Source organism: Elephantulus edwardii, unplaced genomic scaffold (genome assembly GCF_000299155.1).
Source record: "Elephantulus edwardii isolate Elephantulus edwardi_28Jun2011 unplaced genomic scaffold, EleEdw1.0 scaffold00121, whole genome shotgun sequence".
Lineage (NCBI taxonomy): Eukaryota > Metazoa > Chordata > Mammalia > Macroscelidea > Macroscelididae > Elephantulus > Elephantulus edwardii.
Genome location: NW_006399871.1, coordinates 3,332,899 through 3,356,695, shown reverse-complemented (window position 1 = coordinate 3,356,695; position 23,797 = coordinate 3,332,899). Strand labels below are relative to the sequence as shown.

The window sequence follows — 23,797 nt, the reverse complement described above, 5'->3', positions numbered from 1 at the left end:
TTAAACGGTTCTCTCCCTCCTCTGTTTCAGTGCAGTATACATTATTGAACCCATCTTACTCAGTGTCTCCCTAACCCCAAGGACAGTCCCATTCTACGAATTGCTTTGATTCTCTTTTGTGTACATACTTTATGTAATTCCTTAGCGGTTACTACCCTTGGTAGTTCATACAGTTTTCTACATTATTACAACCTTGTGTTTCTAGTTGTGCTTTGTTTTTTTGAGCGTATATGTAAGGAAGGTTGGGGAACTGGGCCTGCTCACTCTGTCTGCCTAGAATTCTAAGACAGATATTTTTAATATTTTGTGTGTATGCTTTGTGTTATAGCAAATTGATATTTCATGTATGCTTCTGCTTAAGATAGGGTTGGGTTTTTAAGGAAATGTTTATAAAGTAAATGTGGAGTTTTGATAAGAATGGTGACATTTGAGAGGAGAATGCCACTTGTCCATGCACTAGTCATTCTAGAGGCCCTACCACAAGGGGGCGATATCATCCCTTTTTAAAGAGGAAACTGGGTGGACACCCAAAGGCCATCTCCCCACAACAGGACAGGCACTTGGTGTAGTGCAGGGACTCTTCTGTGTTTGTATCCCAGAGACCTGCATGTGGGCAGCTTGGAACTGAGCACTCCAGAGCATCATGCTTGAGGACTTGTCTGGACCCCAAGCAAGCTGCACTTCTCCTGGGCCCCTTGGCTCCTGGCATGCTGCTCTGGCCTTTTCCCTCTCACAGAACTTGCCTCTTCTGTTATAGGGGTGGGGTTGTACCCCTACAAAGAGAATAGCTTTGTTGCTTATAAACATGGAAACTGTTTAACTCTACAGTATATGTGTACATGTATGTGAGACAGCTTCAGAATCCTTCTTCCAAGGAACAGCCTGGTTTCACCCTTTCTAGGACAAACCTGTTTGTTCTCCATGTTATATTCCTGTTTGTCCATGTTATATTCAGTACTCTTCTCCAGCACCACAGCTCAAGAGCATCATTTCTACGTCCATCAGTCCTAGTCATTGTCCAGCTTTCTGATGCATAGGCAAGAATTCTGAAGCTTTATCTTACATACTTTGGACATGTTGCAAGGACGGACCAGTCCTTAGAGAGGGATATCATGCTTGGTAGGGTGGAGGGATAGCACAAGAGAGGAAGACCCTCAATGAGATGGATTGATTCAGTGACTGGAGTAATGTCTCTTCAGAGACAATAAAATTGGATAGATCAGGGTTTAGGGCTGTCGTACATAGGATCACTATGAGTTACAGGCGACTTGACCGCACATAACAACAACATGTGAGACAGAGAAATCCCACATATTCCAGTTGATATTTTGGTATTCAGCCTTTTGGATATTTATGTTTGAGAGGGACATCATGCTTGATAGGGTGGAGGGACAGCGCAGGAGGGGAAGGCCCTCTATGAGGTGGATTGATTCAGTGACTGGGGTAATTGGGATGGGTGTATCAGACAGTGCAGTTGCCACAGGACAGAGCAGAGTTTAGGGCCGTTGTACATGGGGTCGCTATGAGTCGTAAGCGACTCGACAGCACATAACAACAACAACAACATATACCTGTTTATTGGTGTTTTTTCATGATTCTACACCAGTGAAATACCACCATTCATCTGTTACCTGTATGTCATGTGCATCTTAACATGGATCACAGGAGACTCTGGTCTTCAGTGTCTAAGGCTTGTGTCGGTAGTTCTGACATAAACACTCTTCTTTAATGAAAATATTGGGGTCCAGTTTTGATCCTGTTGGTAATGGTGTGATAAGTATCTTTGTAAGCAAAACTTTAGTCATTTTTTTTAGAACTTCTTACTGAGCATTATTAGATGTAGAGTTATCAGTCAAAAGTTAAATGCGTTCAGAACTCGAATGTGTGTTTCAGCGGCTCTGTGAAGGGCAGTAGTGTGCCAGGTAGCTACCGATGGAGCTGTGGGTCCTGTGCAGCCACCTAGCTCTGAGAGGAAGTCCCACCCCAAGTGATGCAGGCCTTCCTCTCCTGTCCTCCCAGAATGCAGTCCGTGTGGCACGGGACTTTGAGGGTTGCAGTGTCCTCCGCAAGTACCTGGGCCAGCTCCACTATCTGCAGAGTCGTGTCCCCATGGGCTCGAGCCAGGAGGCTGCTGTGCCTGTCACCTGGTGAGACCTGGCAGGCAGGGCTGGGGGGGGGAGGGGTGCTGGGAACGTGGGGGTGGTAGGACTGTTCTTTCTCTCACCTCCACGTAACTCCATACTGGGGTGACTGGTCCCGTGTCTTGGGTGTTGGCCAACCGCTTCCCTCAAGCTGACTGGGTGGCCTGTCTGCAGGACAGAGATCTTCTCAGGCAAGTCTGTGTCTCATGAGGACATCAAGTATGAGCAAGCCTGCATCCTCTACAACCTTGGTGAGCTCCTGTTAGAGCCTTTCTTCCGATCCTGCATCTGAGCCCTGCAGCCCAGGATCGCCACTGTAGCTAATCACAGAGGCTGACAGAGGGAAGAGACCTGGGTTCTGACCCCTCCACACCCTTCCTCAGAGCTCGGATGTTTACCTGCTGGTTTTGGGGGTCCTAGAAACTACCCCTATAGGGAGGGACTCTGCTGGGCTAACTGCCACGGCATGCCCCCCCACTCTCTCAGCCAGGAGAGCTACTTCCTTTCTGCTCTAGCCAGATCTTCCCCTTGGCCTGTGGCTGTGGGCTGTTTTGGGCAGAGGGAGAACAGGCTAGCCTACCTGTTCCGTCCCTTAACCCCTCTTAGGCCACCATCAGCCTGGTTTCAGAAGAAGCATGTGGAATCCCAGCACTCTCTGGGGCATCCCTGAAATGTCAGGCCTGGGCCTCTAGATTCAGGCTATTGTGAGAAGCCCTCTGTTCTCTGCACCCTGGCTGCTGCCATGTGCAAAGTGGGACACAGAGGACTTTGGCCAGATTCTGAGCTTCCTTGTTTGTGCCAGCTTGGGACCAGGTCCAGACCCAGGTCCCTCCTGGTTTTGGTTAAGAACCCACCTCCCGTGCCTCAATCCCAGCACATGTCAGACAGCCTGTGGAGAGCAGCCCAGGCTTGTCCTGACACCGTGTCCTCTGCCTTTCCAGGGGCTCTGCACTCCATGTTGGGGGCCATGGACAAGCGGGTGTCTGAGGAGGTGAGGAGTGGCCCTGAGCGGCATGTGGGGGCTTAGCAGGAAGGGATAGGTTTCACTGGATCCTGCCATGGCGGAGACACAGTAGCTTCCTTGGCTCTGCCCATAGTCCTCCTCCTCCTCCTCCCAGGGCATGAAGGTCTCCTGCACTCACTTCCAGTGTGCGGCCGGCGCCTTTGCTTACCTGCGCGAGCACTTCCCCCAGGCCTACAGTGTGGACATGAGCCGCCAGATCCTCACTCTGAATGTCAACCTCATGCTGGTGAGGAGATAGCCAGTAGGAGGGACAGGGCTGGGTCATGCATGTCTGGGTGGACAGCGAGACAGTCAGGGAGCCTGGGCTTTGGTGTTTGGAACTTGGAGGCAGCCCGGAGCATGGATGTGCTTCTTGGAGTAAAGAGGGGTTGGAGAAGAGCACAGGATCCCTGTGCCCCTCCTAGTGGGGACGGACTGGCTGAACTAGGAGGACCCTGTGCCCACTGTCTCAGGGCCAGGCTCAGGAATGCCTCCTGGAGAAGTCGATGCTGGACAACAGGAAGAGCTTCTTGGTGGCCCGCATCAGTGCCCAGGTAGGGACCGGGGAGATCGTGAGCATCCAGGGCCTTGAACACAGGCCTTGGCTTACTCTGGATCCCTTGCTGGTGGGCCCCTAGGTCGTTGATTACTACAAGGAGGCCTGCCGGGCGCTGGAGAACCCGGACACCGCCTCGCTGCTGGGCCGCATCCAGAAGGACTGGAAGAAGCTCGTGCAGATGAAGATCTACTACTTTGCAGCCGTAGCTCATGTGAGGGCGGCACAGCCACTGGGGCTGCTGGGCTCAGAGGCCACAACTCGGGGAGCAAATCGTGACCTCCCTTCTTCTCTTCTAGCTGCACATGGGGAAGCAGGCAGAGGAGCAGCAGAAGTTCGGGGAGCGGGTGAGTGAGCTGTGGCGAGGAGGGGCCGCGAAGCTGGGCGGGTCTCTTAGTGAGATTGCAGCTGGCTTGCTCCTTTAGATGTGAGCCAGGTGGTTTCGGGTCTCCACCTCCACCTGGTGCTGCTTAATGTGTCCTCTCACCTGGAGTCTGAGGTAGGGTCATAGGCTTCCTGCAGGGGGCTGGCTGGCTGGCAGTGTATGCTGTAGGGAAGCGAGGTGTGACCCTAACCCTGATGCCCTTAACTGGATTACTGGGGCTGGCTCTGTCCTGTCTTTGGAGGGGACATCTGATGGCAGAGCTAGGTGGGGAGGCAAGGAGTCGAGGTCCACACTGCAAAGGTCAGACCAGACTCTGGTCTCTGCAGGTTGCATATTTCCAGAGTGCCCTGGACAAACTCAATGAAGCTATCAAGTTGGCCAAGGTAAAGTTGAGATTAAGCCTGGTTGGCCATTCAACACCCACAGTGTGGGTCCATGGCCGAGGCGTGCCTGGTGCTGATGCCCTGCCTCATCTCTGCAGGGCCAGCCGGACACTGTGCAGGACGCGCTTCGCTTCGCTATGGATGTCATTGGGGGAAAGTGAGTCTGTGAGGTGGCTTGAGGGTGGCCCTGGTCCTAAAGAGCCTCATCTCCCCGCCTGCATCCTCGGGAGGCTGGGTCCTGGATTTGTGCCAACCCCTGGGACTTCCCCACACCTTCCTCCTAGGTACAATTCTGCTAAGAAGGACAATGACTTCATCTACCATGAGGCAGTCCCACCACTGGACACCCTTCAGCCTGTAAAAGGTCTGGAAGCAGAGAAAAGGCTGAGGATCGGGGTAGGGCTGACGATGAGGGGCAGGCAAGAGGGGCAGGCCCTCTCCAGGCTCTCTGTGGGCGCGCTAACTCCAGTTCTGCCCCCAGGAGCCCCCCTGGTGAAGCCCTTGCCAGTGAACCCCACAGACCCTGCAGTCACAGGCCCTGACATTTTCGCCAAATTGGTGCCCATGGCTGCCCATGAGGCCTCGTCACTGTACAGGTGGGTAGGAGAAGCTGGCCCTGTGCTTAGCACAGGTGAACTCAGGGCATCTGGAGACCAGAGGCCCCTAACAGCAGCTTTGTCACTTCCCTGCAGCGAGGAGAAGGCCAAGCTACTTCGGGAAATGATGGCCAAGATTGAAGACAAGAACGAGGTCTTGGAGTGAGTGCGGGACAGGGCTGGAAGGCATGAGAGGTCCACCCATCTAGGGTCCTGGTGGGTCCTGTGCAGGGAAGGAGGAGTGAACCAGCTTCTTAGGCAGAGAGCTTCTTAGCTTCCCTCTGGGCCTTGTGGGCTACCTTGCTGGAATGAGAGTGACTGTCTTGCGGGGGGAGGGGAGGATGTCCCTTGCACTTTATGTTTTCGGTAAGGCCTGGCTCTTGGGTGAGGCTCACTCTGGCTTTTCCTGTTGATTCCACAGCCAGTTCATGGACTCCATGCAGCTGGATCCTGAGACGGTGGATAACCTTGACATGTACAGCCACATCCCGCCTCAGCTCATGGAGAAGTGTGCCGCCCTCAGTGTACGGCCTGACACAGTCAGGAACCTTGTTCAGTCCATGCAGGGTGAGTGAGGGCGGGAATGGAGCACGCCGGGTGAAGTGCAGGCATCTGCCCCATTGCCTCCTTAGACCACAGCCCCATGTCTGATCTCCAAGATTGGCTGCTCCCCTACTCCCGCCCCACCCCCACAGTGCTGTCAGGCGTATTCACGGATGTGGAGGCCTCCCTGAAGGACATCAGGGAGCTGCTGGAAGAGGAGGAGCTGCTAGAGCAGAAGTTCCAGGAGGCAATGGGTCAGGCGGGGACCAGCCCAGCAGCCCCCAAAGCCGAGCTGGCAGAGGTGAGGCGAGAATGGGCCAAGTACATGGAGGTCCACGAGAAGGCCTCCTTCACCAACAGTGAGCTGCATCGCGCCATGAACCTGCACGTGGGCAACCTGCGCTTGCTCAGTGGGCCTCTGGACCAGGTCCGGGCTGCCCTCCCCACCCCCGCCCCTCACCCCAGGTGAGCCCACCCCCACCCTGGAGCTGTAAGGCTGGGGGCCACCCCCCACCCCCCAGCCTCACTGACTCCTGCTCTTTCCAGAGGACAAGGCCGTGCTGCAGAACCTAAAGCGCATCCTGGCTAAAGTGCAGGAGATGCGAGATCAGCGCGTGTCCCTGGAGCAGCAGCTGCGGGAGCTTATCCAGAAAGATGACATCACTGCCTCGCTGGTGACCACAGACCACTCGGAAATGAAGGTGGGCTCGGGTGCAGGGCTCTAGCTCAGCTCCACCCTTAGGTGGCTGTGCCCTGAGTGTCCCTCCCAATGTGCCCCCTTAGAAGCTGTTTGAAGAGCAGCTAAAGAAGTACGACCAGCTGAGGGTGTACCTGGAACAGAACCTGGCCGCGCAGGACAACGTCCTCCGAGCACTGACGGAGGCCAACGTGCAGTATGCAGCCGTGCGGCGAGTCCTCAGCGAGCTGGACCAGAAGTCAGTGCCCGGCCCCTGAGCCCCTGTAGCATCCGCCCCGCCCTGCCCTGTCCTGCTGCTCGCCTCATGCCAGCCCTTCCGCCCTGCAGGTGGAACTCCACGCTGCAGACACTGGTGGCCTCCTACGAAGCCTATGAGGACCTGATGAAGAAGTCTCAGGAAGGCAAAGACTTCTACGCAGACCTGGAGAGCAAGGTGGCTGCGCTTCTGGAACGGGCCCAGTCTACCTGCCAGGCCCGGGAGGCCGCCCGCCAGCAGCTCCTCGACAGGTGGGTGTTAGACACACACCACACACCCACACACCCCCCGGTAGTGTGGCTGTGAGTCAGTCAGGCATCCCCTTCATCTCCGCTCCACAGGGAGTTGAAAAAAAAGCCGCCACCACGACCCACAGCTCCAAAGCCACTGCTGCCACGCAGGGAGGAGGGGGAGGTGGAGCCGGGAGACCTGCCTGAGGAACTGCGCAGTCTTCCCCATGATATGGGGGCTGGGCCACGACCCCCCGACACCTTCCTGGCAGCAGCTACCCCCCTCCACTTTACTCCCACCCCCTTCCCTAGCTCCACAGGCCCAGGCCCTCACTATCTCCCAGGCCCTTTGCCCCCTGGTACCTACTCGGGTCCTACCCCACTTCTCCAGCCCAGGGCCCCTCAAGTCCCAGGGCCCCCCGCAATGGCTGTGGCTCCTGGGCCTGCCCTCTTTGCTACCCCTGCCTACACTCCAGAGCTGGGCCTTGTGCCGAGGTCCTCCCCCCAGCATGCTGTGGTGACTGGTCCCTATGGAGGGGTAGGGCCACTGCCACCAGTTGCAGGTTTGCCCTCAGCCCCACCTCCCCACTTCTCAGGCCCTGAGTTGACCATGGGGGTCAGACCAGCCACCACCACAGTAGACAGTGTCCAGGCCCCCATCCCAAGCCATCCAGCTCCAAGGCCCAACCCTACCCCCGTTCCTGCCCAGCCTTGCTTCCCTGTGCCCCCACCACAGCCACTGGGCACACCCTATGCCTACCCAGTGGGGACCAAGCAGCCCCTCCCTGTCCCCCCAGCCCAGCACCACTTCCCCCCCAGGATCCACACAGGTTTTCCAGGCCCCAGGGTTGCGCCTCAGCCCCAGCCCCAGCCCCATCCTACACGAGCAACGTTTGGGCCTCAGCCTCCACCACAGCCTCTTCCACTCCAGCACCCACACCTCTTCCCTCCCCAGGCCCCAGGCCCCCTTCCCCCTCAGCCACCCTTCCCTTTTACCCCTCAGCCTGGTGTCCTAGGGCAGGTGCCACCCCCCATGCACACTCAGCTCTATCCAGGCCCTGCACAAGACCCTCTGCCCCCTCGCTCAGGGGCTCTGCCTTTCCGAAGTCCTGGGCCCCCTCAGCCTCCCCATCCCACCTTGGCATATGGCCCTGCCCCATCCCCCAGGCCCCTGGGTCCCCAGGTTGCCCCTCTTGCCATCCGAGGCCCCCCACCTGCCAGCCAGCCCACCCCCAGTCCCCACCTGGTGCCTTCACCTGCCCCATCCCCAGCACCTGGCCCGGTTTCCCCTCGGCCGCCTGCAGCAGAGCCACCCCCGTGCCCACGCCGAGGCTCTGCAGCTGCAGACCTGCTCTCCTCCAGCCCCGAGAGCCAGCACGGTGGCTCCCAGCCTCCAGGAGGTGGCCAGCCCCTGCTGCAGCCCACCAAGGTAGACGCAGCAGAGGGCCGTAGGCCTCAGGCGCTGCGACTGATTGAACGGGACCCTTATGAGCACCCCGAGAGGCTCCAGCAGCTGCAGCAGGAACTAGAGGCCTTTAGGGGCCAGTTAGGGGATGCAGGGGCTCTGGACACTGTGTGGCGGGAGCTGCAGGATGCACAGGAGCACGATGCTCGGGGCCGGTCTATTGCCATCGCCCGCTGCTACTCCCTCAAGAACCGGCACCAGGACGTCATGCCCTACGACAGTAACCGCGTGGTCCTGCGCTCCGGCAAGGACGACTACATCAACGCCAGCCGCTTGGAGGGGCTCTCGCCATATTGCCCGCCCTTGGTGGCCACACAGGCCCCACTGCCCGGCACAGCGGCTGATTTCTGGCTCATGGTGCATGAGCAGAAGGTGTCAGTTATTGTCATGCTGGTTTCCGAGGCGGAGATGGAGAAGGTGAGGGGTTAGGTGCCCTCAGGTTGGAAGGGGGGAGGGACCCTGACAAAGGAGCGCTAACTGCCTGTCTGCCCAACAGCAAAAGGTGACCCGCTACTTCCCCACGGAGAGGGGCCAGTCCATGGTGCACGGGGCCCTCAGCTTGGCCCTGAGCAGCGTGCGGACCACTGAAACCCATGTGGAGCGTGTGCTGAGCCTGCAGTTCCGGGACCAGAGCCTCAAGCGCTCCCTCGTGCACCTGCATTTCCCCACCTGGCCTGAGCTGTGCGTGCCCCTCGGACAGTGGATGGGTGGGTGTTAGGTGGGGAACCTCACCTTTGCTGTGCGCTCAGGCCTGGCTCAGAGACCCCACCTGCCCTACAGAGGCCTCCCAGACAACCCCAGCAACCTGCTGCGATTCATCCAGGAGGTGCACGCACACTACCTGCACCAGAGGCCCCTGCATACCCCTATCGTCGTGCACTGCAGGTGGGTAAGGGGTGGGCGTACGCCTGAGGCCCCTGTGCACTCTGAGCCCGACCTCACCTGCCCATTCCCCCCAGCTCTGGTGTGGGCCGCACGGGGGCCTTCGCCCTGCTCTATGCGGCTGTGCAGGAGGTGGAGGCCGGGAACGGGATCCCAGAGCTGCCTCAGCTGGTGCGGCGCATGCGGCAGCAGAGGAAACACATGCTGCAGGAGAAGGTGAGGCTGGGCGGGCGGCAGGGCGGGCAGAGCTGCCCTGCTGGCCCTGCACCGGGCTGACTGCATGCACCTCTGCAGCTGCACCTGAGGTTCTGTCACGAAGCGGTAGTGAGACACGTGGAGCAGGTCCTCCAGCGCCATGGCCTGCCCCCTCCCTGCAAGCCCTCGGCCAACACTGGGGTCACTCAGAAGGTGAGCGGAAACTGAGGGGCTGCTGGGCCGCCCGCCTCCTATTGCCCATCAGCTCATCATGTCCGTTTCCTCAGAACCACCTGCCTCAGGATTCCCAGGACCTGGTCCTTGGAGGTGATGTGCCCATCAGCTCTATCCAGGCCACTATCGCCAAGCTGAGCATCCGGCCAGCTGGAGGCGTGGAGGCCCTGGCTGCCAGTCTGCCAGGCCCCACAGAGCCCCCAGGCCCGCCTCCAGCCAGCCTCACAGAGCCCCCCCAGATCCCCACCTCCTCCTCGCCGCCTCCGGCCTCCCCACTGCCAGAGGCACCCCAGCCTGAGGAGGTGGTGCCGGTGCCCGAGGCTCCCAGCCCAGCACCCCCTTCTTCTTCTTCTCTGGAGCTTCTGGCCTCCTTGACCCCTGAGGCTTTCTCCCTGGACAGCTCTTTGCGAGGAAAACAGCGGATGAGCAAGCAGAACTTTCTACAAGCCCATAACGGGCAGGGGCTTCGTGCTGCCCGGCCTGCCGATGACCCTCTCAGCCTTCTAGACCCACTGTGGACACTCAACAAAACCTGACCAGGTTCTTCCTCCGTGGCCCTCACACTACATCATCTCCAGTGCCCGCTGGCCTGTTCCCTGCAGGTGCCTGTTCCCCAGGCGCTCTCATGTAGGCACAGCCACCTCCCCCATTCCTGCTGCCTTCCGGCCTGACTGGGCCCGCACCTCTGTGGGTGGAGAGGTCCCATGAGCCCAGAGCCCAGTTCTGCTCCTTTGTGGGACCTGACCTTTTTCAGCTCTTTGCTATAATAAAATAAACCCACCTGTTCTGAGTCCATCTGGTGCTGGAGGGTCCTTGGTGCCCTGTGACGTGCTTTGATAACTAGTTTTTAAGCTCTGCCCATAACACTCCCTAGACAAGGCATCTATACACCTCCTGGATACAGCACAAGGGAGGGAGGTGGGCGTTCCTCTGGAAGGATGCAAGTACCTCACCAGGACCGTGGTAGACGTGAATTTTAGAAAAGTTTATTGGAGGCAGGACAGACACTTGGTTCCATCCCTTGAGTCTCAGTCCAGTGTGCTGACCCCACAGAACACGCCAGTCCGAGTGTCTCGGTTGCTGCCCCTCAGTCCAGCTTTTCCAGCACAGAGGGCACGTACACCAGGCTGAGCTCACTGCCAAAGTTGCAGACGATGGCGGCATTGTCCAGCACTAGGATCTGGCGGGCAGGCTGGGCATCACTGTTCTTTCCCAGGTAGACTGTCTGCAAGAGGTCCCCGTAGTTGAGGTCCCAAAAGGAGACACAGCCCTGGCCGCCGGTCACCAGCAGGTTGTCCGAGATGACACCCAAGCTTGCACCACAACCCAGGTCCTATAGGCAAAGATAAGATAGGCTCAGAGCCTCCACTCCTAAACAGCCAAGACCCGGGGTGCGCCTGCCCCGACCCACCTACCTGCTGAATAGAATAGAGCTTGATGCCAGTGCTGCGGTCCCAGATACTAATGAGATCATCCAGGCCGCTACTGATGACACAAGAAGTGGTGCAGGTGAGGGAGGTGACGTCTCCCCGGTGAGCAAACACATGGCTGACCCGGCTGCCGGTCAGCACGTCCCACAGGCAGATGGCCCCATCTTGTCCTCCACTGGCCAGCACCATGGTCTGAGAAAAAAGGGGAGACTGGTGAGGCACCACCTCGAGAACAAGGGTATTCAGTGCCTACTGGATGAGGCGTCTCCTGGCTACCGCTGCCTCCCAAGGCCACAGAAGTGCCCTCACCTGGTCGATGTACACGGCAGTGATGGCCCCCGAGTGGCCCTGCAGGGTGAAGAGGCAGCACGAGTCCTCTAGACGGAACACCTGGGAAGGAGGGCGGTGGGCAGAAGTACAGGGGTCTGTTTTCCAAGTTGGCCAGGAAACTCTTAAGGTTCATGCAGCCCGTTTCTAGCTGCGGAGTGACTGACCTGAGAAGCTCACGCCCCGGCCCCGGTCACGCCAGCGCTCACCCTCAGTGTGTGGTCTTGGCTTCCAGTCACGAGGCGCCCAGCTGCAGCCTTCAGGGCAGTGATGGGCTTCTGGTGTGCACAGGGCACCGTGTGGGTGAGGCGACAGGTCACCGCGTCACGACTGCTGTACACAGGGGACGTGGGGGCACTGCCTCGTCCAGGGGCTCCTGGGGACAATAGGCAAAGTAAGGGGCTTCGGAAAGCGCATCCTTCTGAAAGGCACTGAACCCTCGAGTCTGCCCATCCCAAGCCCATTGACCTCTGAACTGCAGGGGGCTGAGGGCAGTGTGGGTCTCCAAGGAGAAGAAGTCAAGGGAACCATTGAGCCGGGCAGCCACAATCCTGGAAAAGAGGAGAGCAAATGCTGGGGCGTCAGGGAACCCAGGTTACAATCAGCCATGTACTGTCTCGGGTGTCGTGAAGATTAAGAGACCTAGTGAATACAGAAGTGTCTACTGAGCATTCAGCTCTGGTGGCCTAGTGGGTAAGGAGTTGCTTTGCCAACCCAAAGGCAGGTGGTTCAAGTCCACCAGCTGCTGTGGGAACAGACCAGCAATCTCTCAATTTATAGCCTCTGAAAACCCACTGCATGGAGGCCATTGTGATTTGGTTCCAACTTGACGTTGGTGAATATTATGTGGGGTTTAGCAGGTTTTTTTTTTAAATTTTGTTAAAAAAGGTAAGCAAATGGAGGACTCCCCAGCACAGTCTGGTGCTCAGATGGTTTCTAAGGGAGAAATGGCATTGGGCCATAAGAGAACCTGCCTAGATGGGATTCCCACATAAAGGTGGCTCTATCATACATGTCCCACCCAGTTTCCTTTTCCCCAAGGAAATAAGGGCTTCGCTGTCCAGGGCGGTCTGGCACAGGAACACGGGTCAAATCGGGCTCCAATGATGGCACAGCAATGCAATGAAGTAAGAATGGAAAAAGGCAATGAGTGAGGGGCCCATGGCTGGCCTGGCAAAGCCCCTAGAGGGAAAGGAGACCTCATCACACGGACCCCAGACTGCCTGATGCTACAAAAGACGTGCAGAGGCGCACTTCCGGCAAGCAGGGCCTGGGGGAGGAAGATGCCGGATGCAAGGGCAGAGGGCACCTGCAGGCCAATGGAGGCTCCAGCTCTAGGTAGATGGCAGTCCACCAACAGGCCTTGGGCAGGGAGGGGTGAGGCCCAAGTTTATGTGGCTGATCCCCAAAAGCATGCTGTTGGAACCCTGGAGGGTGGAGTGAAGTCACAGCAGGAAAGAGAAAACTGTCCAGCAAACAAAGGGACAAAGTTCAGGGGTTGGGGGTGGGTGTGTAACTTAGGAAAATAGATTTTTTAAACTAAAAATACTGGAGAAACCCCACGCAAGGTCAGCAGTGAGAAGAGCCCTGGGAAGCTTCACCTGAGTCCTCACCTACTTCCTCGCAGCCTCTAAGGTGAAGCCTTCTAAGGACCTCACTTCTCGTGCAGCTATCACTCTTCCATCAAGGACGCCCCTCCAGGTGTACGGTGAGGGCCACACCACTCAAGGCAGCAGAGCCCATCCACGGTAGCCTAGCACTGCACACCCACCTTTTGTCAAGGAAGACGAGGGCCGTGATGCCCGAGGGGACCTCTTCACTGCTGCAGCGTAGCACCCCTTCAATGGCATCCCACACCTGCAAGTAGAGACTTATCAGGGAGGCCTGGAGCCCCTGCACCCACTGTCCCCTCCACCTCCAGCTCAGCGTTCAGCTCCTGTCCAGCTCGTATGTCTCCACCCCATCTCCAACCAACAGCCCCCTCACCTCCTGTCCTGGTCTGTCTAATCCCCCTTCCTGTGTCCAATCCCTCTGCCCACCTTGAATTCCCCATCTGTCTCCAATCCTTCTGCCCACCACCCATCTCCCATCCGTTTCCAATGCCCACGCTCACCTCAAATCCCCTATGTATCTCCAGTCCCCCTGGCCACCTTGAATCCCCTGTCCATCTCCAATGCCCTTGCCCACCATCTCCAGTACCCTTGCCCACCTCCAGGCGGCCACTGCTCCGGCCCACCACGATGAGGTTGCCTTGCAGCTCCAGGCTCCAAATGGAGCCATGTGTGCTGGGGGCCCAGATGGCGCAAGAGGATCCCTTCTCTGGAGGTGAGCCCCCCTCCTCCTCAGGGCCTGGGGGCAGGGCAGGCCCAGGTGAGGGTGGGCGCAGGGCTGGTGCATGAACAGGAGCCAGCCTCTCTTCCTGGTATACACGCTGTACCAGGAGGCTGAAGTCATAGCCCCTGGAGTCCCGAGCCCGGCAGCCCACCCGATGCCGGGGCTCAGGGTGCATGGGCTCTGAAGGCTGCAGCCTCGGCTGTGCGGAGAAGTTGGTGTCAATGAGGCAGGTGAGGTCTGGCTGGTCCCCGAAGAGGGAGGGTTGCAGAGGGGCCCGGGGTCGGTGGTGCAGTGGAGGGCTGTCCCCAGACTCCTCTGGGCCACCCTTCCCGCCGTCTGACAGCCGTTCCCAGCTCTCCTGAGCCTCAAACACGCTGCCAACACCACTGTCCTGGCGCTGCCTGCTGGGGGGCCCAGAGGAGGGTTGAGGTGGATGGGGGCATCGAGGAGGGGGTGGGGCTGGGGAACGGAGGATGTGTGGTGATAGAGGAGGGAGGAGGTGGTGGCTGGGTGGGGACATGAAACAGGAAGAAGTGAGAGGGACAGGGAGGAGGCAGCTAGCAGGTGGCCAGTGGGGGCATGGAAGAGGGAGGGGATGTGGACGGGGAGGGAGGGAGAGAGACAGAAGAGGAGGGGATGGCAGAGGGCAAGGAGCGGGAGGAGCAGGCTGGCTGGCTGGGGGCACCTACCCCGGGCGCGGGATGCGGGTGAGGCAGTCCCCGGTCTGCGCGTCCCACACACAGATGTGGCCCGCCAGGCAGCAGCTCACCAGCAGCATGCCGTCGCTGGCCAAGCACTCGATGTCCTACAGCAGAAGGGGATGCGGTACTGTGTGTCCAGGACGGTCCCTGCGACCCCCTCCCCGTTCCGTGCACTCACCATGAGGTGCCCACGCAGCACCAAGGGCACGATCTCAGTCTCGGGTGGCGTGTAGCCGTAGTCATCACATGGCAGATCCCCCCGCTTCCGCCGGCCGGGCCCCCCGGGCTGCCCGTAGTTGCGTGGACAGAAGAGGCGGTAGAGGCAGAGCAGCAGCAGCACCAGGACGATGCCCGTGGCCAGGCCGAGCGCCGCCACCCTGCATGTCACGGTGGACAGGCCGTGAGGCACCTGCGCCCGCCTTCCAGGCCCCCACGCCCTCCAGGGCCTTACTTGTACAAGGTGATGTCTCCGTGGGGCTGGGCCCCAGCAGCTCCCTCGGGAACAGTCTCCCAGAGCCCACTGCGTGCAGGGCCCGGATCTCGAGGCGGCCACGCCCTCCGGCCATCCTCTGGATGCCGCCCCTCCAGGGCGTCCCGTGGGTTCAGACGGAGGGTGACAGGGATGACAGGCAGCAAGCTGATGTACCTGGGATGCGAGCAGGGGCCTCAGAGCTGTGTCTCACGAGGGCCCTTCCTTCCACCGCCCGGTCCTGGCTGTCTCCTCCACACTCTCCCTGCAGGACCCGCTAGACTCAAAGATGCCCCTCTGGGGCAGTCAGGGCTCAGGGCTCAGGGCCCAGCCTTGCTCCTCTACCAACACCTGACTCCAAGCAGCCACTGGCCCCGCTGGGGCTGAGGCCTCGCTGCTCCTGGCATGAGGAGCCTGGCATGGCTCATTCCAGCTCACACCCAGCACCACGGTGGGGGCATGACCACTTGGAATACCAGCTTCTCCAGCTGTGTGAAGTTATATAAAGAAATGCCGAGTTCAAACGAGAGGTGCTCTGAGGAAGGGCAGTTGTGTGTGGGCCGCACCACCAGGGGTCGAGGCTACAACTGGCACAGCCCAGCTCACCTCTTGGCCAGGGTGATGTTGTAGTAGCTGAAGAGTGTCGGCCAGTGGCGGAAGGACAGTTTCCTCCAAAGCTCTTCATCCTCAGGCCCCCAGGTCACCTCTGGAACTGGGCCGTCATGGATGCCCTCTGCTGGCCCCATTGGCCCAGGCGGCTCCCCGGGTGAAGACTGGTTTTCGGTGGGCTTAGGGACATCAGGTGGGAAGATGGAGAAGGCAGGGTCTGCGTGGCTGGCGGGCAGCACGCCGCTGGGCACAGGCATGGGAGCCAGGGCCCCTTCGCCCAGAGGGCTCTGCTCTGTCACTTGGGCAGCAAGGTAGGTGCGCAGCCCTGCTGGGTCTGTATACACCAGGATGCCAATCCATACCACAGTGCCAGCCTGCAAGGGATGTGGGGCACCAGGGGCTCAGCAGGGTGCCTGGGAGGAAGGGGCAATCCCAGCCCACAGCAGCCCTGGCCCTCAGGCTGGGGAGCCGTCTAGGGACCTCAAGCCTGGGGGCGGAGGAAAGGTACATGGCCCAGTCCTCTCTGCTGTTCTGAGCGCTCTCTTCCCCAGACGTGGCACAGGTGCCCTTGGAGGGGCCTGTTTCCACAGTCAGGGGTTGGATCTTCCACCCGGAGTATTATTGGCTAGTCCGGAGGTTTCACAGCTTCTCCACCCTCAGCCAGGACCCAGCTGGCTGCTTCATTCCTGTGGTCAGTGTGGCTGGAGGGTCCAGCTGCTGGCCAACTCTGAATGTATGTGGTGGTCCCAGTCCTGGGAGGAGCACCACCTCACTCCACACCTCCCTGAGGTCCTGGAGTGGCACCCGGGCTTGCCTGGCACTTCCTGATGCCTGCACACTGCAAAGCAGCCAGTGGACTGGGACCCAGAGCGTGTTGGCCGTGAGTGGGTTCCCACGCACCAGCCAGTAGGCCCTTGCCTCGATCTGAGAAGGGGATCCGGGGCCTCTGTCCCCCAGACAGGGATGCTGTGGCAGAGAGCTTCCTAAAGCTGGGCTTCTAGGGGCCGCCAGGGGCTGAGGGGCGTCCTGTGGCCCCAGAAGGGAATCTGACCTGGCCTTGGGGAGGGTGGGGTGGTAGGTACCATGATGAGACGCTGTGCCAGGCGGGTGCGGGCCAGGAAGTAGATGACACGCAGCCTCTTGGGGAGCCGCAGGTTGCGGAAGGACGACGGCTGCAGTGTGATGGTGTGGGGTGTGGACGGCCGAGTGGTCAGCTGCCGCTCGTGGCGCACTGGCCGCCCCACTGGCTTGGCGGGAGGCAGGCAGGCCTCGGGGGGCAGCCGCTTATTCAGGTCTGCCAGCTGTCAGAGGAGCGAGGGTCAGGGCTTGGTCTCCTCTTCCCAGGCCCCCACAAGGGGACCAGCTCTGACCAGCCGGGGGTGAGGAGGAGGGTGGCCAGGGTACAGCTCTGCCCAGTCTTACCTCCATCCGACGAATGTCAATGGAGAGGACGGTGGTAAAAAACAGCATCTGAAGGAAGAAGTCGGAGACCAGGCCCACGACAGCAAAAAGACAGAACTCCTGGAACCAGAGGAAGGAGAACTAGGTGGCTCAGAGCCCCCAGAGGCTGCACTCCGCCTGTGGCTCACCCCACCCACACCTCCAACGACACAGGCCCCGCACTAATAATGTGAGAGGCCTGGAGGTCCTCCCCAAAATCTCTGGAATCCAGCGGCCTGGCCCAATCTTAGGTTCTTAAGACAACTTCCTAGCCAGTGAACACACTGGACTGATGAAGGGGCAGACGGTGGGCAGGAAGGAGGACTGATGCTGCCCAAAACTCAACAAAAAGTGTTCTCTCTCTGGCCCTCAGGCTTGCTCAGTAAGTAAGGTTGTTTTGGCTCAAGCTTCGTCCTTGTTAGACAGCTGGATTATATTTAAACAGTGGCTGCAGCTGCTGTGGCATCTTGGACACCAGACCCCACTCTAGCTAGTCCTTGGAGGCTTTGCCAGGGGCTCCTTCCCCAGCAGACCAGAGGAAGGACGGGGAGTTGACAGTATCACCCCTTTCTTTGACTCCCTCCAGCAAGGTCAACAAGACCCCTCACGGCTTTGGGACTTTACCAGTGAGAGCACTAGGGGTAACCTCTCACAAGGCAGGCTACTGAGCTGAGCCAAGAGGCAGAAGCTGCGGGTCAAGGTCAGAGTGAGGGTAGGAAAGAGCAGAGGGTTGAACAGGGGCCTGTTTGTCTGGGAAACGGGAAAAGTTCTGACTGGAACCAGCATGGTCCCTGACCACACAGCCAGCCCCGGACCACGTGGAACTCTTGTCCTTGTGCTCCAGGGAGGAGCAGCCAGGGAGGAAGAGGATGGGATCAAAGGCAGGGCATACTCAGCTCAGAGCCACAACGCAGCCGGACAAATGGTGCTTCTCCTGAACCAGCCACCCCAGGAGCCTGCACCCCTCTAGCCACCAATGCGTAAGACAGAGTCCTCACCTCTGGGGATACCACCAACGGAGGCAGCTCCCTGCACACCGTCACAGGGGACCCCACATGCTCCAGGCTCAGGCCCAGGGCCTTACCTGGATGGCAGGTACCAGGGTGAAGTAGCCAATAAGGATGATGCCCAGCTCCGTGGCCATGTTTTTCATGATGGACCAGCTCTCATTGCTTAGGCCTGCAGAGAACAGACGGAGGGGCTGTGGGACCAGTGCAGCCCTCCCTCCACCACGGGTCTGCACACCCAGCAGCGCTTGGAGGCTGGGGGTTGGTGGGTGCACAGCCCTGGAGGCAGCCATCCCACTGGGGTGCTTGACTCATAGGCCCTGCCCAGGCCCTGGCTCCAAGGCACCGCCGCCAGTGCCACACAGCTGCTGCTCGGGACTAGGGAGAACCAGGACCACCCAGGTCTCAGCGAAGCCCAGCACAGGACGAAGAGGCCAGTAAGATGAGCAGCCTGAGGAAACAAGAACCACCCACTGCAGCCACTCCCATCCACACGCTGTCCAGACACCCCCGTCCGCAGGCTGCGCAGACACCCCCGTCCGCACGCTGTCCTGGTCTAGCCCACGTGAGCACAGCCTGTGAGCCTGCTCTCCCGCCACGTGGCTGGCAGGCCCCTCTCCACACTGAGGTCCGATCCACGTCATTACAAGGTCACGCGTGTGCGGCTCAGGCCCCAGGCTGGGAAGCCACGGCCCAGTCTCTTCCGAACTCCTCAGTCAGGGTGGGCCCAGCTCATCACTGACCCTCCTGGAGGCGTGTAAACGGAGCAGCTTGCTCTGAGACCTGGTCCTCAGACCTGTGGTCAGACGGACAACGCGCAGGAGTCCAGGTCTCCAGACTAGGACCTGCTGTTCACTTCATTCCTCAGCAACAGTGAGGCTGGGGGGGCTTCTCTGACAGCACCTCAGTGACCCTGGTGGACCCAGTGTGGGGGATGGAGAGAGGCAGAAGGGAGGACAGGGCTCCAGACGGAAGACCACCAAGCACGTGGGCCATGTAGAACTCAGGCTGTTCTCCCCGTGACCCACGAGTCAGGACAAAGGGCATCCAGACAGATGCCCTTGGCTCCTTGGGGTGCATGGGACTGAGGGGTCCCCTAGTTCCTCAGGAAACAGCCCCAAAGGGACCCCACACTAGGACAGCCCCCACCTTCCCAAAGCGTTACCTTGGGCAATTCTCAGCTTCACCTCAAGGTCCACGGGGGTCGAGACCACGGACTTGGTGAGCACCAGCACATTCTCCAGCCCGATCACCACCACCAGGTAGGGAAAGATCTCTCTGGGGAACAGAGAGTGTGGGCACAGTGAGGGGGAGTCCTCAGGTAGGTGGTTCTCAGTGTGGAAGGCTGCTGCTTCCACAGCCTGTGGCGAAGACGGAGGCTCCCAGAGCTCAGGACAAAGCCCACCCTCCTCACTTCTCACAGGGCGTCTGTCCACACTGCTCAGGCCCACTTCCGTCCATCTACGCAGTGGGAGGAGAGCTCCTATCTCTCCTCGACCAGACCCCAACTTTCCAGACACCACCCCCAGAGTGACCACCACCGAGAGCTCACAGAAACACGTGCAGGCCCGTGCCCTACGACTGGGAGGAAGGGCAGAACCAGCCTATCTGCTGGCCGAGTCTGGGGAGAACAAGCGTGTCTAAAGCAGACACTCCTCGCTCTCCGAGGCCCGCTGCCCCGGTGCTGCCGTCACTGTGCGCTCTCGGCTCTGACTCAGCCACCGACGGACAGCGCAGAGCCACTCTGCAGGGCTCCAGGCTGCGGCTTTTGTGGGAACAGATAGCTGCGTTTCTTTTGCTGTGACTGGGGGCCCACACCACCAGATTCTCTGTTACCACCAGCACCACCAGGGTTCCCTGTCACTTCATTGTCAGAGAATCACGTGAGAGCCAGGAACTCCCACAGAGCGGATCTGCCAGGGCCTCTGCTGTCACGGGGATGGGGCATGAGGGGCCTGTCGACGGTCCCGCGGAAAGGTATGTGGGGAGGGGTGTCTAATGCCACCAGGGTCAGGGAAGGGAGGTGCTGCATGAGCAAGATGATTAATAGACACCAACTAATTCCTTCTGCTGTCACCCGCCTGACAAGCCCCGGGATGGGGGTGGTGGTGTCAGTGGCCCACGCAGGGGAAGGTGGGGCTTCATCAGCGCTAAGAAGACAACCCAGGGGCCGATTCAGGGAGGGGTCCAGATACACACGGCCATGTGAAAGGGACCAAAATATAAATAGGTCGTGTCTTAAACTCACTGCTTCTGAATCAGAACCGGCTCAGAGCAGACCTGCCGGTGGGTCTTCCAAGGCTGTACCTCGCAGAGGAGGAGGCTGCTGGTCTTTCTCCGGCAGAGTCGCAGGCAGTTGAACCGCCCGAAAGGGGCTGCCCGCTGAGTGACCAGTGCCGCTCCCTGCAGACTACACCCCCAGACCTCCCCATCTTTGTAAAAGCTTACTCCAAAGTGATACACTTTTTCAGGAATTTAAATGTTTTCATTTTTAAAAAGGACAGAATGTGTCTTTCTCTATTCCTTCTCTGAACATCTGCGACTTAAGCCATCAAGAAGCTGTATGCATGTGTACATTTACCATGTAACTATACAGCCACGTACAAGTTATGTATTTGTAATAACACACATACATAGTAAATGCCCGTACATATGCCCATCTACAAAGTGTGTGAATGAGTATGACGTGTAATATGAAGAAGACAAAAATACCTTCCTCTCACCATCAAATATAATCATGTGAGGACATGGGATGATGGCAGAGGGCACAGCCTGGGGCAGGGAACCGCCAGCAGGTAAGGCTGTCTGACCTGGAGCCCTGTGGAGTGGGTTAGGGGCTTACCCGCCATTGAGGGTGGGCGTCAGGCCGAAGAGAGTGCAGAGCCCCACGGACATGAGCAGTGAGCTGAGCACAGTGACCACGGCGGCCAGGGCCAGCCCCCACTTGGACTTGACCATGTCGATCTTGCCTGCGGGTAGAGAGGACGTGTGGGGGCAGTGGCTCCGGCTCCTCACCCTCACAGGCCCCTCTCGTCTGAGTCCCAGAAGCAGGGCCACTGGAAGGATCAAGGGAGCACAGCTCCAGCGCCAGCGGAAGAAAAGGTGGCCACGGGCCCTTCACAGCCTCAGGGACACGATGCACCCCGTGGGGGTTCATGTCTTTGATAAGTAGGAGGAGCCCTATACCCATCCAAGCACCCTGGGCTCTGCTGGGGCACAAGGCCCTGGGCACTGTGATCACCACACTTGTCTACCTCGCTGCCCAGGGCCACGTGCTGAGGCCAGGAAGTGGGTGACCTGGAAATGCCTATCTGCCCGGAGCAGTCCCCAGCGCCCACCAGGGACCTACGCGTGGAGAAGTAGATGTAAGCAAAGAGGATGATGTAGGTGGTCACGAGGGGGATGAGCTCAGCGATGCCAATCTCTTCTTTGAAGTGAACGTGGACCAGGCTCTCCGCCCGGAGGCTACAGTTGGGGCTGGGATGCAGGAGCATCAGGCGCGCACGCAAGCTGCCCAGGAACCTGCACGTGGAGAGGTGGCAGGGGGTGGAGGGTCTCTCTGGCAGAGGACAGATAGTCTCCCCTCACCTCCGCTGTGTTAGAGGGGGACTCTCCACTGTCCCCAGAGGTGCTGGCAAAGTTGTCTCAGGAAGCCCTGCTCTTTCTTGGGATCCCCATCACCCACTGCTAGGGCCGAAAGTGTGGGACAGCTGAGTGGAGGCCTCTCAAGGAGCCCTGTCAGTCACTGGAACGCTCTCTGCAGTAATGAGAAGAAGGACTCTGAGGCCACGTGGGGCCCAGTAAGACCAGCTGGGGACATCTATGCTAGTTCAGGACGGGCAGTGGAGGCAGCAGGTGCTGGATTTAAACTCGGGGACCTGAACACGTTGTTCTAAACCAGCTGTCAGCACATCCTCGCTCACACGTAAGCAGCCAGTCTCTTTCAGCCTAAGGGCAGTGAACACTTCAACAGAAGGCCAGCGCGCTGTGAGCTCAGAGAGCAGTTTGAGCACCTGAGCAGGACAGGGGTGGGGCTGCCCGTCTACAGGCCAGTCAGGGCCCAGTGCTGCAGTCTTACTTGGCGTGATAGTGCTGGAAGACCAGGGTAATGGTGTATGAGACCATCCTCTTCCGGGTGTAAAGGCTCACCCCACTGTACTTCCCTGGAACCCCAAACAGCAAGTCTGCAGACAGAAAGACAGCAAAGAAACCAGCAAGTACAGGCAAAGAATGAGCATCCACTACCGGGCCAGGCATCAGGAGCCTTTGCTCAGGTCACTGATTGGCTAGAGGCTCGTCAAAGCAGGGGACGCTGGCAAGCACCGCCGCAGGCCCGGGGCAGCCGTCTCGGTACCTTTGAGCGTGGCCGATGTCTGCAGGGTTTTGGGCTCGTGCTGGTGGATCGTCCTGATGATGTCAGGATCGGCATGGAAGCGTTCTCGGTCATTCTGCCAGAAGTTCCCAGGGGACAGCAGCAAGCAGCCATGCTCGGGGAGTAGGTTCCGGAGCTTCTTGAGGCCTGGCAGCAGGTCAGTCACCTGCAGACACACCTCATCCAGGGCTCTGGTCCCAGAGCTGTGCAGGAGACAGGACGGGGCACCAGCTGTGTCCACCAGCACAGGGCAGTCCACATGCACAGGGCAGCGCTGCTATCAGGTCCCTCAATGCTGCCCTGCCCGTGTTCTGGTCCCTCCAGGGAGCCTGAGGACTAGGGCAGTGGAAGGACAGTTTTCCAGCCAGCTGTCCAGCTCTGAAGTGCACGTGGGGCTGACTGACCTCAGAGGGAAGGCTCGTGCACGGTGCCACCCACCCAAATACTCGGGCTGAGTCGGTGAGCAAGAGGGGGTAGGGTGAAAATTAAGAGGTGCATTTAATGCACAAAAATGCTGCCCAGCAAGCCATCACTAAATAAGCCTGTAGCTGCAAAGTCACTGCTGGGCTGAGGAGGATACCAGGGGCTTGGACGTGAACCTCAGGAAGAGCTGGTTTCTCTTCAGTCTTGTCACGTTCATATCTGTAACCCAGGCGCAGAAGACATCCAGTGACAGGCAGACTGACACAGAGCCCAGTGAGCACCTATGCAGGGTAGATCTGAGGGGGCAGCTCAGGTCTACCTGTGCCCCTCACAAAGGTCTAGGGGCGCCGGCTGCTTCTGTAGGGCTGGCTAAGGAAGCGACACTGAGGACTGTCACCTGCCTTCAGTTCAGGACGGGATTCAAGGAGGCTGGAGTCCTTGCAAGGGTACCTGTCTCTCAACACGTGGTTCCGGATCTCCTCCACCAGCTGGAACGCCCGGGACAGAGGTGAGCGGAATACATCAACCGCGAGGAGGTTCTTGTGCCAGGGGGACACTGAGGACTTCACAAATATCTGCTGGATGTATGCCACTGGGGCGCCCACATACTGCAGAAGAATTGTGGGGGGGTTGGCAGAAAGGTCAGTTCAGTTCCAGAGGGAGAGATGGTGCCTACAGTCAATGAGGACTGACGGAGTGTCCACCCCTTCCAAAGGAACACCTCCACAGACATGGTACCAGCTTTTAGGCTGCCGTCCTAACAGACATCAAAACTATGACCCGAGGGCCAAATCGGCTCCCATTTCTCAAAACAAATATGAGATATCTTCCCCCAGTCAGAATAGCACAATTTAACAGAACAGCAAATAGTAAATGCTGGTGCGGTTGTAGAGAAACTGGAACCCTTATTCATTGTTGGTGGAAGTGTAAAATGGTACAACCACTATGGAAGGCTGTATAGTGTTTTCTCAAAAAGTTGCAAATAGAAATATCATTTGACCCAGAAATTCCACTACTTGGAATAGACCCCAAAGAAACCATAATTGCCACCCAAGCAGATATATGCACACCCATGTTTATCACGGCTTTGTTCACAATAGCAAAGAGTTGGAAACAACC

The 23,797-nt window shown here is 58.8% G+C and overlaps 2 protein-coding genes across 2 annotated transcripts in view; one reads left to right on the top strand and one right to left on the bottom strand.

The window, feature by feature from the left end:
* Nucleotides 1–10,102, top strand: part of PTPN23 (protein tyrosine phosphatase, non-receptor type 23) — a 35,277-nt gene extending 25,175 nt beyond the window's left edge. The window contains exons 3-25 of the mRNA XM_006892952.1: nucleotides 2,020–2,147; nucleotides 2,316–2,392; nucleotides 3,083–3,132; nucleotides 3,260–3,391; nucleotides 3,618–3,698; nucleotides 3,783–3,914; nucleotides 4,000–4,047; nucleotides 4,412–4,468; nucleotides 4,567–4,625; nucleotides 4,753–4,832; nucleotides 4,950–5,064; nucleotides 5,161–5,226; nucleotides 5,486–5,631; nucleotides 5,760–6,060; nucleotides 6,143–6,308; nucleotides 6,391–6,542; nucleotides 6,632–6,811; nucleotides 6,902–8,672; nucleotides 8,752–8,936; nucleotides 9,036–9,140; nucleotides 9,215–9,353; nucleotides 9,432–9,545; nucleotides 9,620–10,102. Coding sequence (XP_006893014.1) covers nucleotides 2,020–2,147; nucleotides 2,316–2,392; nucleotides 3,083–3,132; nucleotides 3,260–3,391; nucleotides 3,618–3,698; nucleotides 3,783–3,914; nucleotides 4,000–4,047; nucleotides 4,412–4,468; nucleotides 4,567–4,625; nucleotides 4,753–4,832; nucleotides 4,950–5,064; nucleotides 5,161–5,226; nucleotides 5,486–5,631; nucleotides 5,760–6,060; nucleotides 6,143–6,308; nucleotides 6,391–6,542; nucleotides 6,632–6,811; nucleotides 6,902–8,672; nucleotides 8,752–8,936; nucleotides 9,036–9,140; nucleotides 9,215–9,353; nucleotides 9,432–9,545; nucleotides 9,620–10,102 — 4,767 coding nt within the window. The remainder of the gene's footprint in view (nucleotides 1–2,019; nucleotides 2,148–2,315; nucleotides 2,393–3,082; nucleotides 3,133–3,259; nucleotides 3,392–3,617; nucleotides 3,699–3,782; nucleotides 3,915–3,999; nucleotides 4,048–4,411; nucleotides 4,469–4,566; nucleotides 4,626–4,752; nucleotides 4,833–4,949; nucleotides 5,065–5,160; nucleotides 5,227–5,485; nucleotides 5,632–5,759; nucleotides 6,061–6,142; nucleotides 6,309–6,390; nucleotides 6,543–6,631; nucleotides 6,812–6,901; nucleotides 8,673–8,751; nucleotides 8,937–9,035; nucleotides 9,141–9,214; nucleotides 9,354–9,431; nucleotides 9,546–9,619) is intronic.
* Nucleotides 10,103–10,653: 551 nt separating this feature from the next.
* Nucleotides 10,654–23,797, bottom strand: part of SCAP (SREBF chaperone) — a 53,575-nt gene continuing 40,431 nt past the window's right edge. Inside the window, exons 3-22 of the mRNA XM_006892951.1 lie at nucleotides 23,129–23,286; nucleotides 22,238–22,458; nucleotides 21,962–22,067; nucleotides 21,233–21,405; nucleotides 20,726–20,852; nucleotides 19,049–19,161; nucleotides 17,961–18,055; nucleotides 16,859–16,957; nucleotides 16,519–16,737; nucleotides 15,434–15,810; nucleotides 14,810–15,004; nucleotides 14,537–14,735; nucleotides 14,347–14,462; nucleotides 13,533–14,061; nucleotides 13,095–13,180; nucleotides 11,792–11,874; nucleotides 11,533–11,699; nucleotides 11,306–11,386; nucleotides 10,982–11,188; nucleotides 10,654–10,899 (exon numbers count right to left, since the gene is read on the bottom strand). Coding sequence (XP_006893013.1) covers nucleotides 10,654–10,899; nucleotides 10,982–11,188; nucleotides 11,306–11,386; nucleotides 11,533–11,699; nucleotides 11,792–11,874; nucleotides 13,095–13,180; nucleotides 13,533–14,061; nucleotides 14,347–14,462; nucleotides 14,537–14,735; nucleotides 14,810–15,004; nucleotides 15,434–15,810; nucleotides 16,519–16,737; nucleotides 16,859–16,957; nucleotides 17,961–18,055; nucleotides 19,049–19,161; nucleotides 20,726–20,852; nucleotides 21,233–21,405; nucleotides 21,962–22,067; nucleotides 22,238–22,458; nucleotides 23,129–23,286 — 3,597 coding nt within the window. The remainder of the gene's footprint in view (nucleotides 10,900–10,981; nucleotides 11,189–11,305; nucleotides 11,387–11,532; nucleotides 11,700–11,791; nucleotides 11,875–13,094; nucleotides 13,181–13,532; nucleotides 14,062–14,346; nucleotides 14,463–14,536; nucleotides 14,736–14,809; nucleotides 15,005–15,433; nucleotides 15,811–16,518; nucleotides 16,738–16,858; nucleotides 16,958–17,960; nucleotides 18,056–19,048; nucleotides 19,162–20,725; nucleotides 20,853–21,232; nucleotides 21,406–21,961; nucleotides 22,068–22,237; nucleotides 22,459–23,128; nucleotides 23,287–23,797) is intronic.